Below are 18,533 nucleotides of genomic sequence, written 5' to 3'. Positions count from 1 at the left end.
GATATATGGATTTAAGTGCAGTTATCTCACACAATCTAATTATACAGTAATATTACACAACACATCATTATTTGAAAACATTACTAGTAGCTTCTGCCATAGATCTGTTACCTGCAGAGACGTCTGACGGGGTCTCCACTGGCTGAATATTCTGTACCAGTTCTCTATGTTCTCCTGTATATAGATTTTCATCACTGTGACCTATTAGTTCTAATAAAGAATAAAATCAGTTTGTTTTGTTAAAGGGACATTATACAATAGATTTTTCTTTGCATAAATGTTTTGTAGATGATCCATTTATATAGCCCATACAGTTTTTTTCTTCTTCTTTTTTTAAATGAAGAATTTATTTTTAAATAACATTGCTTTGATTTTCAGACTCCTAAACAAGCCCCAAACTTTTAGGAGAATACTGATGTATACCTACTACAGCTTACTCCTGTTTGTGTAAAGGGTCTTTTCATATGCAAAGGAAGGGGGCGTGTCTGATATTTCCCACTTGCAATGGGTGTTCTAGCTACCTTTTTAACAGAGCTAAACTGGGAGCTTCTAAGTAACTTTTTAAATGGTTTTATACTGAATTTTTAAATCGGTATCTGTGCATATTTATAGTAGTGTCTATTACATGCAGTTATATGAAAATTGGTGTATACTGGGGGCGGAGCTAGCACCGCAACAAGATGGCGGCTTTTCTTTGAAGCTCAGTGTTTCAAAAGCCTAATTAGCCGTCTCACCTGGTTCTCATCAGCCTAAAAGCAGACCAAATGTTAGGTGAACACTAACAAAAGAGGACGCTGTTCCTGTGTAACCAACTTCGATCTCCTGATAGCCTGCACATCGCTCCGTCGTTGAGACCTATTTCCCAAGTGCACCATAAAAGCATGATCACCGCATAACTCTGCCAGAGGGCCCCAGCCTGCGGTCGACAACTACAGAGAAGTTACGCTTCAGCAGACAGAATAACAGCTGAAAACAGCCACTGAAGTCGCCGATCTCAAGGTAACTAAGCAGAGTGATTGCACAGGACAGCGACCTCAGTCAGGCACATTGCAGAGCTGCCGTAACATTGATCACAGGCTACAAGTGAATATACACAAAAAATCAAGCAATCCCCCAACGCTGCTCAGAGTAAGACACGCATATATCCTGGATTGCCTCAGACACCAACGGTCACAAGTACCATCCACTATGAAGACTTCCATCAATAACATGTTGCGCAGCTTAATCATCATCAGCAAGCTCTCACTCTGGAGATCAGATCTGTCTTTCACTCGTTTCAGGACAGATCAGAGGTAGAAATGTCAGATGACAGCAGCCAGTTTACCTCTGATTCCCCAACCCTAAGTCAGCTATCTGAAGTCGCTCAATCTGAAGGAGACACAGCTGTTCCTGAGTCATATGAGGCAAGAGGACGGTCTAATAAATATAAATATAAATATAAATAAATATATATATATATATATATATATATATATATAAAAGCTCCTGGCCAGCTCTCAAAGTGACATTTGCGGAAAGATCACATCCCTGGCCCATTTACACCTCTTCTGCTGAACAAACAGCGTTGCTCATGTTTATATGGAATGACTTGGACTTTTGCACAGTATATGACTCCCAGAAAAAATAGTCCGCCTGCCATCCCCAAGAAACTAACCTGAACAAGAACTTTCAACGACTGTTTGAGATCTCTTATGTGAGAGCAGGAGTGGGATAGCTTAACACAGTTTAGATGTTATACCCAGCGCCAGTGAGTAATACTACTTTAGCTCCTATATGCAAGATCTCTTGACCGGATCTTATAAAATGACAGAAAAATTGTGGCTAAAAGGAGCGCTGAGAAAACCTAATATAGGAGTCTCTGCTAAGTAGAGTCAGAGGATTTATCTTTTTAAAAAATATACATGTTTATTATAACAAAAATGTAAAAGCAATGATATTAGGCATTAGTCGAATATTCAAACCTCAGAGTTATATCTGGTTTACAAGAAATAAATCCCAAGATTTGGTAAACATAGAAGGTACTAGTGAAAAAAATAAAAAAAACAAATATATATATATATATATATATATATATATATATATATATATATATATATATATATATATATATATATATATATATATATAAATGAAAAAGTAAAAAATTGAAAAATAAAAATATAAATATATATTGGGTGCAATTGCTCCAAAAAATGTGTGTATTATAAAAATGAGTGAAAAAAATCAAAGATATCAAAGTTGTAAAAATAGGTGTACACCTTTAAAAGTCTTAATGTCAAATTCCTTGTGGGTGATATTTGTGAAAAAATGTGGAAATTGTGAAAGTTATATATATGGTGTGAAAAAGTTAATTAAGAATAATCCCTTGTTGTAGAAATCCTAAAACTCTTCTAGATGATGGTATATATCCAATTATATCCTTTTTGGGATGTTGTTGGTGGTAATTAGCTCCTAATGTTCCTAGTGTTCCATTAGTTGAAATGAGTCTTCAAAATGTCTTCATTATCCTAAGAAAAGATAAAAATATATAGTGCAATATTGCTAATAAAATGTGGCTAAAATTGTAAAGAACTCACCAGATAGGGACCTGAGCCGTAAATACCAGTGTAATAGTCTACGCATTTCAATCCTACTGGATCTTTCTCAAGACTGGTATGACTCTGTATAATCCCTTGTCTTAAATAGGCTATTTGGTCCCAAAAGAAAAAACGCCCAAAAAAATTGCGCCAAAAAAATGCGCTATTTCCATTGGTCCGTTTGGACCCGGAATTTGTATCCCTTAACGTTAGTATGCTGATCCGGATGTTCTTATTAACCGGATTTGGGCTATTAACTTCCTGTCCTTCTATCTATTGTCCTCTGTTGTATCTCGTAATCGGAACTGATTGCTCTGAGGACCGAAACCGGAAGTGGCGTTCTACGTATGACGTCACTTCCGGAGTTTCGTTTTCATTCCGTAACAATTGGAGGGAAGAATCCCTATAGCGGTATGGTGGCTCAAGTCCTTTATCGGGAGTACAATTACCTTACAAGATATAGCCACAGATTACTGAATGACAATCTAATTATTATAATTTAAAGTATATGGATGCTGCTACGAATTCCCTTAAACACACTAATGCTCCTGTATGTTAAAACAAAAACCATACCTTAAGGAAATCATACCTTAAGGAAATATTAAAACCAATTTGCTGATGTTAAAAGCACACATTTGGCAGATGTAGAAAATATACATTTATCAGATTTTAAAACACACACTCTTGCCAAATATTAAAAAGGATATCAGAATGAAATTGCGATGTATCCATTAAGACCATTATATAAAAGGTACATCTTGCAAAAACATTATAACAATGATTTAAAATTAAAATATTGAATATAAAATATTAGCAAATAATTACATGTTAAAAAAAATCATTTAAATTTTTTTAATTCCAATAAACCATTATCTAAAATTAATATAGAAAATTTGTACATACACTTAGCGTACTATAATGTTTATTGAAGCCACATGTGATGTTTGACTGAATTAAAAATTATAAATTATATTGATAATAGAATTAAAATTACTGATGTCGCCTGAAGGACGCTATAAAATTTCTATTATCTGTTAGACGATACTGGAGTGATCAGTCCATAGAGAGATCCTTATTATTAGAAAGTCCCAAAAAATTTAAAAGATTATGAAAAATCTAAAAACTTCTTAAAACCTTGTAAATTGTCGTAAAAGAGAGTGTTAATAAACAGGGAGATATTATAAAATAAAAATTGAAGTTAAAATCAGACTTAAAAGTTGGAATTGGAGATGTAAAACAAGGTTATGGCTACTCTTATAATAAATGTAAAATTTCTGTATTGCCATTAAAACCTTTGAGGAATACGCAATCTAAGTTGAAAATCCATTTGGACTCTTCTCTCAAGAGTGACTTTTCGAAATCCCCTCCTCTCCAATTCTTTCTAATTTTGCTTATTCCCATATATCTAAGAGTTTTGTTGGAACTATCGTGGACTTCTTTAAAATGTTTATATAGGGGAAAATCTTCCTTTTTCCATTTAATCTGTAGCAGGTGTTCTCTTATCCTGTCTTTGAGTTTCCTGGAGGTTTGACCTATATATTGAAGTCCACATCCACACTCTATTAGATATATAATACTTGTGTATAGGGCAGTCACATCACATGTGGCTAAAATATAGTTATCTCCCCATTCAAGGTCATTCATTATATTGAGGACCTCAGTAGAATCCCTAAGATAGGAAGGGAGATCTTTAACGTACTTTTGAAGTTTCTTATCGATATACTCTGATAAATTACAGGTAATTGAACCAATGCCCAATATTATGGGTCTCCCCGGAGGGTTTGTTTGGCTTTTATGAATTTTGGGCAAATAATAGAATACAGGTATTCTGGGATGATTTGTCCTGATATACCTGTATTCTTGTTGATTCAATATTCCTTTACTCTTAGCGGACGTAAGCATACTATCCAAATCTTTTTTAAAAGATTCTGTAGGATCTTTTGTTAATACCTTGTATGTATCAGAGTCACCTAGGATTCTATTTGACTCCTATTTATAGTCCTCCTTATCCAAAATTATGATCCCTCCCCCTTTATCGGCTGGTTTGATTATAATGTTTTTATTTCTCTCCAAATTTACAATAGTATACAATTGTATTTTGTTCAAATTATGATGAAATTTTTTAAGAGATGTATTGTTTAGTTTCTTTATCTCATTGCAGACTATTTTCTCGAATGTCTCAATATGGGGCCCTTTATGTGTGATGGGAAAAAAAGTCGACTTTGGTTTTAAAGTCGTGTATGCCGATCTGTCTTGACTGTGTGCTGGTATTTTAATATTCCCTGGTGGATTGTTAGATCTTTCTAACACTGTTTTACAGAAAAAACTTTTAAGGTGAGTTTTCGTACTAGCTGTTTTACATGGGTATATGTCTGGAACTTATCGAGGCCTCTGGATGGAGCATAGGATAGACCTAGAGATAAGACTTCAATGTCTCTAGGATCGAGATTGACTCTACTCAGATTGTATATCCCTTTGTGTTTAGGATCTGATTTACTGGTGGACGGTAGTGTAGTGGACTCAATTTTTAATAGGTCCTTTTTTTTTTTAATTCTTCCTTTCCCTTTTTTTGTTGTATTTTTAATCCTGCTCTTCTACCCCTGTGGTTTTTCTTTTTGTGATTGGGCTTTCTTCTATGTCCTGTGTTCGATTTTTCCTTTTCGATTGTTTGTTTCTGTCTACTGGGGCCAAGTTTCCTTCCCCTAAAAAATGATTTTCATTCTGAACTTCCATATTGCCAGATATGTTTTTGGTCACTTTTTTTGGGGTTGTTAGGGTGGACTTATGTGTACTCTCCTCATGTCTCAGGGGTTCAAACCTATTGCTAGTTGGTACTTGGGTGTCTTCCCAGTAATTCCTCGCACCTATATAGTGTGTATTCTGTTGGTGCAATCTCTCATTTTGCTCTTTAAACTGTACTTTAGGATATGTGTTCCTATAGTTTTGTCTGTAATGATATTCCTGTGTATAGTTCCCTTTTCCTTCATAGGATGGAAATCTAGTCTGGAACCTGTTGTCCCACCTTGGTGGTGATCTATTACTCGATCTCTCTTCCCTCATGTACTGTCTTGGGGACCTACTTCTAATGTATTCTTCTCTTTTTGGGTACCAGGGAGATCTAGTTCCATAGTGTTCATACCTGAACTGGTTCCCAGGACTTTGGTATTGGTTATAATAACCTGTTTGGGGTCTGTTTGATGGGGATTTGTAATGCGAGTTTTGTGTCTGATCCCACCTTTGTTGACGTCCCCTATTACCATCTCTCATGTGGTTTCTAAAATTGGGATGATCTTTAAACGTATCTATCCCTTGGTTCTGGGTAATACCTTTCATTATTATTCATATTATCATTGTAATTTTGACGATAATTCTCATTATAGACCCACTGTCTGTGTGAATTTTTATTATTATTTCTCTTTGAGGCCACCGTTGTCCACTCAGTTCCTGTGTTTATAGTCACAACTTCCTCTGTTTTTTAGTTATTGGTGTTTGTGTCTAACTCGGATTCGGCACTGTTCTGTGTTGCTATATTAAGGTCTCTGTGAATTTTCTTGGTTTTCTTTGAGATAATCTCATCTTTAATTTTCTTAATTCTAGAGCATAGTTGCTCTTGTTTAGTCTTAAATATATTGAGGTCGTTAATGTGCTCCATCTTTATTTCCTCTTCTTTTATATTTTTGTCTAAATATTTTAACAGATAGGTTCGATAATCTATAATGATTTGCATAAAAGTGTGTGAAATTTCTTTGGTGGCAGTAGTCCACCTCTCAGAAAAGACTTGGTGTTCAATGTTAAATGAACATTTTTTCTGTACAATTAATCCCCTAGGGATAATATTCAACTCCAAGCATTTTCTTAGATAAGATATTTCAGCAGTGTACTTGGTTTCTGAAATCAATAATTATTGTACAGAAAAATTGTTCATTTAACATTGAACACCAAGTCTTTTCTGAGAGGTGGACTACTGCCAAAGAAAATTCACACACTTTTATGCAAATCATTATGGGTTATCGAACCTATCTGTTAAAATATTTAGACAAAAATATAAAAGAAGAGGAAATAAAGATGGAGCACTTTAACGACCTCAATTTATTTAAGACTAAACAAGAGCAACTATGCTCTAGAATTAAGAAAATTAAAGATGAGATTATCTCAAAGAAAACCAAGAAAATTCACAGAGACCTTAATATAGCAACACAGAACAGTGCCGAATCCGAGTTAGACACAAACACCAATAACGAAAAACCAGAGGAAGTTGTGACTATAAACACAGGAACTGAGTGGACAACGGTGGCCTCAAAGAGAAATAATAATAAAAATTCACACAGACAGTGGGTCTATAATGAGAATTATCGTCAAAATTACAATGATAATATGAATAACAATTTTAGAAACCACATGAGAGATGGTAATAGGGGACGTCAACAAAGGTGGGATCAGACACAAAACTCGCATTACAAATCCCCATCAAACAGACCCCAAACAGGTTATTATAACCAATACCAAAGTCCTGGGAACCAGTTCAGATATGAACACTATGGAACTAGATCTCCCTGGTACCCAAAAAGAGAAGAATACATTAGAAGTAGGTCCCCAAGACAGTACATGAGGGAAGAGAGATCGAGTAATAGATCACCACCAAGGTGGGACAACAGGTTCCAGACTAGATTTCCATCCTATGAAGGAAAAGGGAACTATACACAGGAATATCATTACAGACAAAACTATAGGAACACATATCCTAAAAGTACAGTTTAAAGAGCAAAATGAGAGATTGCACCAACAGAATACACACTATATAGGTGCGAGGAATTACTGGGAAGACACCCAAGTACCAACTAGCAATAGGTTTGAACCCCTGAGACATGAGGAGAGTACACATAAGTCCTCCCTAACAACCCCAAAACAAGTGACCAAAAACATATCTGGCAATATGGAAGTTCAGAATGAAAATCATTTTTTAGGGGAAGGAAACTTGGCCCCAGTAGACAGAAACAAACAATCGAAAAGGAAAAATCGAACACAGGACATAGAAGAAAGCCCAATCACAAAAAGAAAAACCACAGGGGTAGAAGAGCATGATTAAAAATACAACAAAAAAAGGGAAAGGAAGAATTAAAAAAAAGGACCTATTAAAAATTGAGTCCACTACACTACCGTCCACCAGTAAATCAGATCCTAAACACAAAGGGATATACAATCTGAGTAGAGTCAATCTCGATCCTAGAGACATTGAAGTTTTATCTCTAGGTCTATCCTATGCTCCATCCAGAGGCCTCGATAAGTTCCAGACATAAACCCATGTAAAACAGCTAGTACGAAAACTCACCTTAAAACGTTTTTTCTGTAAAACAGCATTAGAAAGATCTAACAATCCACCAGGGAATATTAAAATACCAGCACCCAGTCAAGACAGATCGGCATACACGACTTTAAAACCAAAGTCGACTTTTTTTCCCATCACACATAAAGGGCCCCATATTGAGACATTCGAGAATATAGTCTGCAATGAGATAAAGAAACTAAACAATACATCTCTTAAAAAATTTCATCATAATTTGAACAAAACACAATTGGATACTATTGTAAATTTGGAGAGAAATAAAAACATTATAATCAAACCAGCCGATAAAGGGGGAGGGATCATAATTTTGGATAAGGAGGACTATAAAAAGGAGTCAAATAGAATCCTAGGTGACTCTGATACATACAAGGTATTAACAAAAGATCCTACAGAATCTTTTAAAAAAGATTTGGATAGTATGCTTACGTCCGCTAAGAGTAAAGGAATATTGAATCAACAAGAATACAGGTATATCAGGACAAATCATCCCAGAATACCTGTATTCTATTATTTGCCCAAAATTCATAAAAGCCAAACAAACCCTCCGGGGAGACCCATAATATCGGGCATTGGTTCAATTACCTGTAATTTATCGGAGTATATCGATAAGAAACTTCAAAAGTACGTTAAAGATCTCCCTTCCTATCTTAGGGATTCTACTGAGGTCCTCAATATAATGAATGACCTTGAATGGGGAGATAACTATATTTTAGCCACATGTGATCTGACTGCCCTATACACAAGTATTCCACACAATTTGGGTATAGAGGCTGTCAATTATTTTTTAGAAAAAGATGATGGAGTAAGTCCAGAACAAAGAGCATTCATTTTAGATAGCATCCAATTCATTTTAACGCATAACTATTTTTACGATGGAGGAAAATTCTACAACCAAATTTGCGGTACTGCCATGGGGACCAGGTTTGCGCCTAGTTATGCAAATCTGTATATGGGTAAATGGGAGAACCTTTTTTGGGGAATCGTGCCCAGCAGGCGCAGACCTGGTCCTCTTTAAAAGGTATATAGACGACATCTTAATAGTGTGGAAGGGGAGTATAGAAGATTTGGAACACACTATATATGTAATGAATAAAAATACCGCAAATTTAAGATTTACTTACGAACTAAGTAAGAAGAATATCCACTTTTTAGACTTAGACATATATGTTGAGAAAGGCAAGATATCTACCTCAACATATTTCAAGGAAGTGGATTGTTGCAACTATATTCATCAAACAAGTTGCCACCTCCAGAGATGGAAGACCAACATTCCTAAAGGTCAAATGATGAGGATAAGAAAGAATTGCTCAGACGTCAAGAAATGGAGGGAACAGTCAAAGATTATAAAGAAGGGATTCCTTGAAAGGGGGTATGAAGAGGATAATATAGATAAAACCATAGAAGAAATCGAGAACATGGACGGGAAACCGTTGTTACAATATAAACAACAGAAAACACGTGAAGAGTCTACAGGATTGGAAGTACCGTTCATAACCGAATACAGTGAGAATCGATTCCTAATCGAAAACATCATAAGAAAAAATTGGCACTATTTGAAGGAGGACAACATCATCGGAAAAGACCTGAACGAAATACCCAGGTTTATTTACAGGAAGACAAGAAATTTGAAAAACATTCTTGCACCAAGTGTTCCAAAGACTCTGAATAATAGAAGAAACAACATTTTAGGTCAACAACTAAAAGGTTTTTTCCCATGCCACGTATGCAAAGCGTGTAAACATGGTAGAAAAACAAGGACTTTTAAATCTAAAATAACAGGAGAGGTTTTTAACATAAGAGATATGATCAAATGCCAAGACAGTGGCATTATATATCTAATAGAGTGTGGATGTGGACTTCAATATATAGGTCAAACCTCCAGGAAACTCAAAGACAGGATAAGAGAACACCTGCTACAGATTAAATGGAAAAAGGAAGATTTTCCCCTATATAAACATTTTAAAGAAGTCCACGATAGTTCCAACAAAACTCTTAGATATATGGGAATAAGCAAAATTAGAAAGAATTGGAGAGGAGGGGATTTCGAAAAGTCACTCTTGAGAGAAGAGTCCAAATGGATTTTCAACTTAGATTGCGTATTCCTCAAAGGTTTTAATGGCAATACAGAAATTTTACATTTATTATAAGAGTAGCCATAACCTTGTTTTACATCTCCAATTCCAACTTTTAAGTCTGATTTTAACTTCAATTTTTATTTTATAATATCTCCCTGTTTATTAACACTCTCTTTTACGACAATTTACAAGGTTTTAAGAAGTTTTTAGATTTTTCATAATCTTTTAAATTTTTTGGGACTTTCTAATAATAAGGATCTCTCTATGGACTGATCACTCCAGTATCGTCTAACAGATAATAGAAATTTTATAGCGTCCTTCAGGCGACATCAGTAATTTTAATTCTATTATCAATATAATTTATAATTTTTAATTCAGTCAAACATCACATGTGGCTTCAATAAACATTATAGTACGCTAAGTGTATGTACAAATTTTCTATATTAATTTTAGACAATGGTTTATTGGAATTAAAAATTTTAAATGATTTTTTTAACATGTAATTATTTGCTAATATTTTATATTCAATATTTTAATTTTAAATCATTGTTATAATGTTTTTGCAAGATGTACCTTTATATAATGGTCTTAATGGATACATCGCAATTTCATTTTGACATCCTTTTTAATATTTGGCAAGAGTGTGAGTTTTAAAATCTGATAAATGTAGATTTTCTACATCTGCCAAATGTGTGCTTTTAACATCAGCAAATTGGTTTTAATATTTCCTTAAGGTATAGTTTTTGTTTTAACATACAGGAGCATTAGTGTGTTTAAGGGAATTCGTAGCAGCATCCATATACTTTAAATTATAATAATTAGATTGTCATTCAGTAATCTGTGGCTATATCTTGTAAGGTAATTGTACTCCCGATAAAGGACTTGAGCCACCATCCCGCTATAGGGATTCTTCCCTCCAATTGTTACGGAATGAAAACGAAACTCCGGAAGTGACGTCATACGTAGAACGCCACTTCCGGTTTCGGTCCTCAGAGCAATCAGTTCCGATTACGAGATACAACAGAGGACAATAGATAGAAGGACAGGAAGTTAATAGCCCAAATCCAGTTAATAAGAACATCCGGATCAGCATACTAACGTTAAGGGATACAAATGGAAATAGCGCATTTTTTTGGCGGTTTTTCTTTTGGGACCAAATAGCCTATTTAAGACAAGGGATTATACAGAGCCATACCAGTCTTGAGAAAGATCCAGTAGGATTGAAACGCGTAGACTATTACACTGGTATTTAAGGCTCAGGTCCCTATCTGGTGTGTTCTTTACCATTTTAGCCACATTTTATTAGCAATATTGCACTATATATTTTTATCTTTACTTAGGATAATGAAGACATTTTGAAGACTCATTTCAACTAATGGAACACTAGGAACATTAGGAGCTAATTACCACCAACAACATCCCAAAAAGGATATAATTGGATATAAACCATCATCTAGAAGAGTTTTAGGATTTCTACAACAAGGGATTATTCTTAATTAACTTTTTCACACCATATATATAACTTTCACAATTTCCACATTTTTTCACAAATATCACCCACAAGGAATTTGACATTAAGACTTTTAAAGGTGTACACCTATTTTTACAACTTTGATATCTTTGATTTTTTTCACTCATTTTTTTCACTCATTTTTATAATACACACATTTTTTGGAGCAATTGCACCCAATATATATTTATATTTTTATTTTTTACTTTTTCATTTTTATATATATATTTTTTTGTTTTTTTATTTTTTTCACTAGTACCTTCTATGTTTACCAAATCTTGTGATTTATTTCTTGTAAACCAGATATAACTCTGAGGTTTGAATATTCGACTAATGCCTAATATCATTGCTTTTAAATTTTTGTTATAATAAACATGTACATTTTTTAAAAAGATAAATCCTCTTTGACTCTACTTAGCAGAGACTCCTATATTAGGTTTTCTCAGCGCTCCCATATGTTACTCAAGAAACCATTTAATTTTTGCTCCCCAATGTTAGGGGTTTATTATATCATTGCTTTATAAGTTTCTTAATATTTGATTGACTGAGGCTCTTTTCCTTCTTATCCTGATCCTAAGGTTGTATAAATCTACCTTTCGTGGTGATGTATATTATGAGAATTTGCAAAGTTTAATGAGTATAAATATCCTGTTATCCTTGCACTTTTATATTTATATGTGTTATTGCTGGCTGCCTGACATATATGCCTTTTAGAGCTCTGTTAATTTTCTTAGAAGTATTGTTCGATTATAGAACAAATAGATTAGCACTAATAACTCAGGATAAACTAATGTATGTTGAGCTGCTAGCGTCCGGGGCGGCAAGACAATCCTTCTTACACTATCCTAAGTCTGTGGGTGCTAATATGTTTGTAAGAGCTCTGAGAATAATTATTGTCTGTGTGGTAGACCGGCTCACAACTTGATGTTTTGGAAGAAGCTTAGTTGTAGGGTCAGCAATGCTTTCTCATAATATAATAATTATCCTAGCGCTTACCTTGCAGCAGTTTACTACTTTAGGGTAATTGTAATACATTTAACTCAATTAATCTCTATAGCTTGATGAGCCACATCCCCATTTCTCCTATATCTCACCCTATCTTATACTGTTTTATAGGTCATTGAGATAATGCTATTCTGATAGTTATTCTATCTGCATAATTTACACCCTCTAAGTGCTTAATTACTTAATGATATGTATAGGGATGTCCTAGTTATATAAACTTCTGTATTGGAGAGATATTGTTACCTGCTACTATATGTCTACTTACGACAGCCACTGTGATGCCAAATGCAACTCTTAATATCTTCAATGTTAACACGTGGTACCTAGTATTGTTTTTAGATGCTAGAATCTCTAACTCCTTAATGTAGCATTATTTACCCTAACGGAGTGCAAGTATATGAGGACTGCTTATTATAAGGCTACACAACATCATTAGGAGACTCCTATACATGAACATGGCCCGTATAAAATAGCTTTCAATATGTATTTTTGAGAGATTCCAATAGGTTTATCCTGCTTTAGGGGACATGGCCTCACCAAACAGTATCTCTCTAATCCAGAATTCTGTTAATCAAGGTGCTTATTCCTAAATAGTTTAATGCAGTCAGCTCGTGCGCAACTAAGTTTTTCTATACCAGTTCATTGTCCTCCCGTATATATATTTAGTTAAAGCAGCCAGGTCCTGGCACACTGTAGTAAGGTCTGGGTAAGGTAAAGAAATGAGCCGGTGACCTAAAGAAGCTTTTTATTTCTCAAGCAAGAAGTATCGGCTCATTTCTTTACCTTACCCAGACCTTACTACAGTGTGCCAGGACCTGGCTGCTTTAATTTCATTTAACCTTGGGGAAGAGGTGAGGTTCCCTGCATATCCTATGCACCTGTTCAGACCGGAACCATTTCCTTTGCTGTAGCTCCCGTGGGGAGCGCTGAGCAGGAGACACAGAGCAACGCTGCAGAAGCAACAGAGACACAGCGCATCACACCGGGTTAGTGAAACTGCAAATTTACGGAAGCGATTACCTTAAGGAATTGTACAACGTATATATATTTAGAGCTTCCGTCTTTATACTCAGTGGAACACCCAATAACCAAAGCCATAATTAATTTAGGTTCTTTATTTTTCATTATATAGTTACTGCTGTATTATCTCATCCCCCCCGATTGACTAAGATTTTCCTTAAAACAGAGACAGTACTCTTTATCATTTAGTCTTTATTCACCCAATATGGTGAATATCTCAGGGATATTAATCTGCTAAATTGTATCAATCATATTTTATATCTATTCCATTATAATAGATGTTATATATTTTATAGTAAAACTTGTATCTCTCAGTTAAAGGGACAGTCAACACCAGAATTTTTGTTGTTTTAAAAGATAGATAATCCCTTAATTACCAATTCCCCAGTTTTGCATAACCAACACAGTTATAATTATACATGTTATACGTCTGTAATTACCTTGTATCTAAGCCTCAGCAGACTGCCCCCTTATTTCAGTTCTTTTGACAGACTTGCATTTTAGCCAATCAGAGCTGTCTCCATGGTAAATTCACGTGCATGAGCTCAATGTTATCTATATGAAACATGTGAACTAATGCCCTCTAGTGGTGAAAAACTATCAAAATGCATTTAGATTAGAGGCGGCCTTCAAGGTCTAAGAAATTAGCATATGAACCTCCTCGGTTTAGTTTTCAACTAAGAATACCAAGAGAACAAAGTAAAATTGGTGATAAAAGTAAATTGGAAAGTTGTTTAAAATTACATGCCCTATTTAAAACATGAAAGTTTTTTCTGGACCTGACTGTCCTTTTAAGATAATGTTATTACTCTAAGTTGTCCAGACTAAAGTATCACTCTACTAGGCAGTATATCTGGATAAAGAGGTACTAGGGTATCCTTCTATAAAAAATAAAAAATCTAAGGTATCAATGCAAGACCTGAAATGTATATACGAGTGACTTACTAGCATCATCATATACCATGTTTATGCCATACCTCAGGTATTTTTTTCTGGGGAATTTAATCTTGAGGTTGCTCATGTATCTTATTCTTATTTTATTTTTTTCTCTTCTTTTTCATTTCTACATCAGTTTGTCATCATATTGTGAGAATAATATTCAGGATGTAATGCTATGAATATTGTATGGATAAATACCTTAATAAAAAAAACTTTGATTATGAAAATTGGTGTATACTGTCCTTTTAAATAGATATGAAACAATTTATATATATTTAAATGTATTAAATTAAGAACAAAACAAAGCATCTGTTTTGCACTTAAACATTTACATATATAAAATGAATATACAAATTGATTTAACAGTAATTCCTCTTGACCCTTTAACTGTGTTTTTATTATTTTTGTTGGGTATAAAATTAGTTTATAATCAGACAGCTCATTAGATCACACATGACGGATTCACTGTAGATTTGCTGTGTCACTCACGTCAATAGTGTTTGTGCACTGCCTCAGTGAGATATTTATTACTACACAGCGTTACCTGAGCGCTCATTTCCTGGGGTCTCCATAGTCCTTAGTGCTTGGTGAGTCTCCATCATGACGTCCTTGTAAAGCTCCTTGTGTCCCTCTATATACTCCCACTCCTCCATAGAGAAATACACAGCAACATCATCACACTTTATAGGCACCTGAAACACACACAACTCATTCAGCGCTGACACAGGGACTGGTTCCGTCACACACTTTTACTGACAGAGCCAGGATAATGTTACTGAGAACCCACAGAGACACAGACAGAAGGCAGGAAATACACACAGGGTCAGATGGGTCAGTAAAGGGAGTCACTGTGTATAATGTCACATTCCCCAGCAGTACTCACCTCTCCGCTCAGCTGTTGAACGCTGCTGTGGGAGAGCCTCTTCTTCACAATGGTGTATTCCTATAATACGTATGAGATAAATCATCAGACTCCATTTGCCTGGACTAACAAGTTCTTGTTTACTTCTCTCGATCATCACAAAACATATAAATAAATAAAATATAAATGGATAATTTTGTGGGACCTCTATGATAAAAGCTGCTAAAGACTGAGGACATGAGATCAAGAAAATTTACATTGCTAGAACATTTTTAGAGGGTGTGATGGGGGGGGCAAAATGTTGAGCCCTTGATTGATAGGGGGTTCCTTCGGTGCTGTGGTAACTTCGGTAAGTTTTTGCAATAGATGACATGTTATGAGATGACATTTTATGAGTGGGTTTTTTCTTTATGGTGGGAGGGGTCTTGGATGTTAGGATTAGTATATTTTTTTCTGCGGGGAGAGGATTTGTGTTGGAGGGTTGTGCAGGTGAGTGAGCTTAAATGGACAATGTACTTGATTTTTTTTTTTTATTATTTAAAAAGATAGATTACGCCTTTACTACCCATTCCTGATCTTTGCATAACTAACGTATATGACACTTTATAACCACTAAACCTTCAAATCTCTGCCTGTTTCTAAGTGACTGCAGGTCACCGCTTATCTCAGTGGTTTTTATTTGCTTTTCACAGCAAGACAGTGCTAGTTCATGCATGCCATATAGATAAACATTGTGCTCACTCCTGTGGAGTTATGTCGGAACCAGCACTAGTGGTTGAAAATGCAAGTTTGTAAAAAGCACTGAGATAAGGGGTAGTCTGCAGAGGCTTAGATACAGGTAATAATAAAGCAAAAAAGTATATTTGTATAATAGTGATAGTTATGCAAAACTGGTGAATCTTTTTAAACAATAGCAATTTTAAAAGTAGAATGTCCCTTTAATTTAGTGTTAGTGAGATGGTCTGGTTAAACTGAAGTTAGGGTTAGTGAGATGGTCTGGGTGAGATGAAGTTAGGATTAGTGAGATGGTCTGGGTGAGATGAAGTTAGGATTAGTGAGATGGTCTGGGTGAGATGAAGTTAGGATTAGTGAGATGGTCTGGGTGAGATGAAGTTAGGATTAGTGAGATGGTCTGGGTGAGATGAAGTTAGGATTAGTGTGATGGTCTGGGTGAGATGAAGTTAGGATTAGTGTGATGGTCTGGGTGAGATGAAGTTAGGATTAGTGTGATGGTCTGGGTGGGATGAAGTTAGGGTTAGTGAGATGGTCTGGGTAAACTGAAGTTAGGATTAGTGAGATGGTCTGGGTAAGCTGAAGTTAGGGTTAGTAAGAAGGTATGGGTGAGCTGAAGTTAGGGTTAGTGAGATGGTCTGGGTAAGCTGAAGTTAGGGTTAGTAAGAAGGTATGGGTGAGTTGAAGTTAAGGTTAGTCAGATGATCGGGGTGAGTGAAAGTTATGGTTAGGGAGATGAAGTTAAGGTTAGTGAGATGGCACAAAGTGCAGTCTCACTAGCCGGTGCGCATTGTTAGCGGAGAGATGAGTTCCATTGGTACCGGGTATGATCTATCAACATCCACGTTCTCTCCAGATGGCAGAGTGTTTCAGGTTGAATATGCAGCTAAAGCAGTTGAGAACAGCAGCACGGCCATTGCTATCTGGTGTAAGGATGGTGTTGGGTTTGGTGTAGAGAAACTTGTTCTGTCTAAGCTCTATGAAGAAGGTTCAAACAAAAGGATCTTTAATGTTGATCAACATGTTGGAATGGTAGTGCTGGACTCCTTGCAGATTCCCGATCCTTAGCAGATATAGCTAGAGAAGAAGCTTCCAACTTCAGGTCAAACTACGGTTATGATATCCCAATAAAGCACCTTGCGAACAGAGTAGCTATGCACGTGCATGCTTATACACTGTACGCTGTCAGACCATTTGGCACAAGTTTCATGATGGGATATTCCAATAAAGATGATGGTTGTCAGCTGTATATGATTGATCCATCTGGTATTTCCTATGGATACTGGGGCTGCTCTATTTGTAAAGCCAAACAGGCAGCCAAGACAGAAATAGAGAAGCTTCAGATGAAAGACATGACCTGCCGGGAAGTGGTCAAACAGGTGGCGAAAATAATCTACATCGTATATGATGAAGTAAAGGACAAATCTTTTGAGCTGAAGCTGAGCTGGGTTGGAAAAATAACTAACGGAAAACATGAAGTTGCTCCCAAAGATGTCCGGGAAGAAGCAGAAAAATATGCAAAGGAGTCTTTAGAAGAAGAAGATGATTCGGATGATGACAACATGTAACATTTCATAGCTTCAGCTGTACAAGAACTTCTTTTTGTATATACATTTACAGCACTGGACAGATAGTGTCAGACTGTTTCTGGAAAGGTTTTGTTATTTGCTCATCTTTTATCTCACAAGTAAAAAAAAAGCTAATGTGCAAAAAAAATAAATCTGTTAGTGAGATGGTCTGGGTGAGATAAAGTTAGGGTTAGGAGATGGTCAGTTTCGGTGAGATGAAGTTAGGGTTAGTGAAATGTTCTTGGTGCGGTTAAGTGAGATGATCGGGTGAGCTGAAGTTAGGGTAAGTAAGATAGGTCTGGTGTATCAGAAGCAGCACAGTAAATAGGACCAGTGTCACATGACATTACCCAGAAGCTCTTACCTCTCCGGTCAGCAGGCAGATGATGCCCAGGGCCTGACTCAGGAACTGCTCTGCCATCTGCTTCCTGTATTTGTTCATCTTGTTTATCGTCAGTGACTGAGTCTGATGCTATAAATGTGACACCTGCAAGAAGAAAGGAAGACAACAGCGTGAGAGATCAGAAATAATCAGAGCTCTTCCTGTATTTTTATTACAGTAAATAGATGATTAAGTGATATTAAACATATTTATTTCACTTATGAGCAATCTAACAGTACACGTGTGACCAGGGCCGCCACTAGAAATTGTGGGGCCCCTTACTTAACCACTGATCAGCCCCCCCTCCCTTGACATGTTTAATTTTTGACCAAGTGACTAAAATGTATATATGCACTTTATTCTTAAGTGCAGTCAAACTTGGAAATGTTGTAAAGGTAGTAACACACAAACACAGAAACACACAGACACACATAAGGATTCACATATAGACACTCTAGCAGACACGCAAAGAAACACACAAACAATCTCAGACACAGACACCAACACAGACACTCATCAC

At 35.8% G+C, this 18,533-nt stretch overlaps 1 protein-coding gene and 1 pseudogene across 1 annotated transcript in view; one reads left to right on the top strand and one right to left on the bottom strand.

Annotated features, from left to right (window-relative positions):
* LOC128644125 (gastrula zinc finger protein XlCGF66.1-like) overlaps window positions 1-18,121 on the bottom strand; it is a gene marked incomplete at its 3' end in the record, with an annotated part of 53,969 nt that extends 35,848 nt beyond the window's left edge. The window contains exons 1-4 of the mRNA XM_053696837.1: window positions 17,996-18,121; window positions 15,353-15,412; window positions 15,014-15,161; window positions 112-210 (exon numbers count right to left, since the gene is read on the bottom strand). Coding sequence (XP_053552812.1) covers window positions 112-210; window positions 15,014-15,161; window positions 15,353-15,412; window positions 17,996-18,073 — 385 coding nt within the window. The remainder of the gene's footprint in view (window positions 1-111; window positions 211-15,013; window positions 15,162-15,352; window positions 15,413-17,995) is intronic.
* LOC128644126 (proteasome subunit alpha type-3-like) lies at window positions 16,829-17,650 on the top strand (annotated as a pseudogene).
* Window positions 18,122-18,533: the final 412 nt, after the last annotated feature.

Source organism: Bombina bombina, unplaced genomic scaffold (assembly GCF_027579735.1).
Source record: "Bombina bombina isolate aBomBom1 unplaced genomic scaffold, aBomBom1.pri scaffold_1061, whole genome shotgun sequence".
Taxonomy (NCBI): domain Eukaryota; kingdom Metazoa; phylum Chordata; class Amphibia; order Anura; family Bombinatoridae; genus Bombina; species Bombina bombina.
The sequence above is the reverse complement of the archived record's forward strand: the minus strand, read 5'-3'. Positions and strand labels throughout refer to the sequence as shown.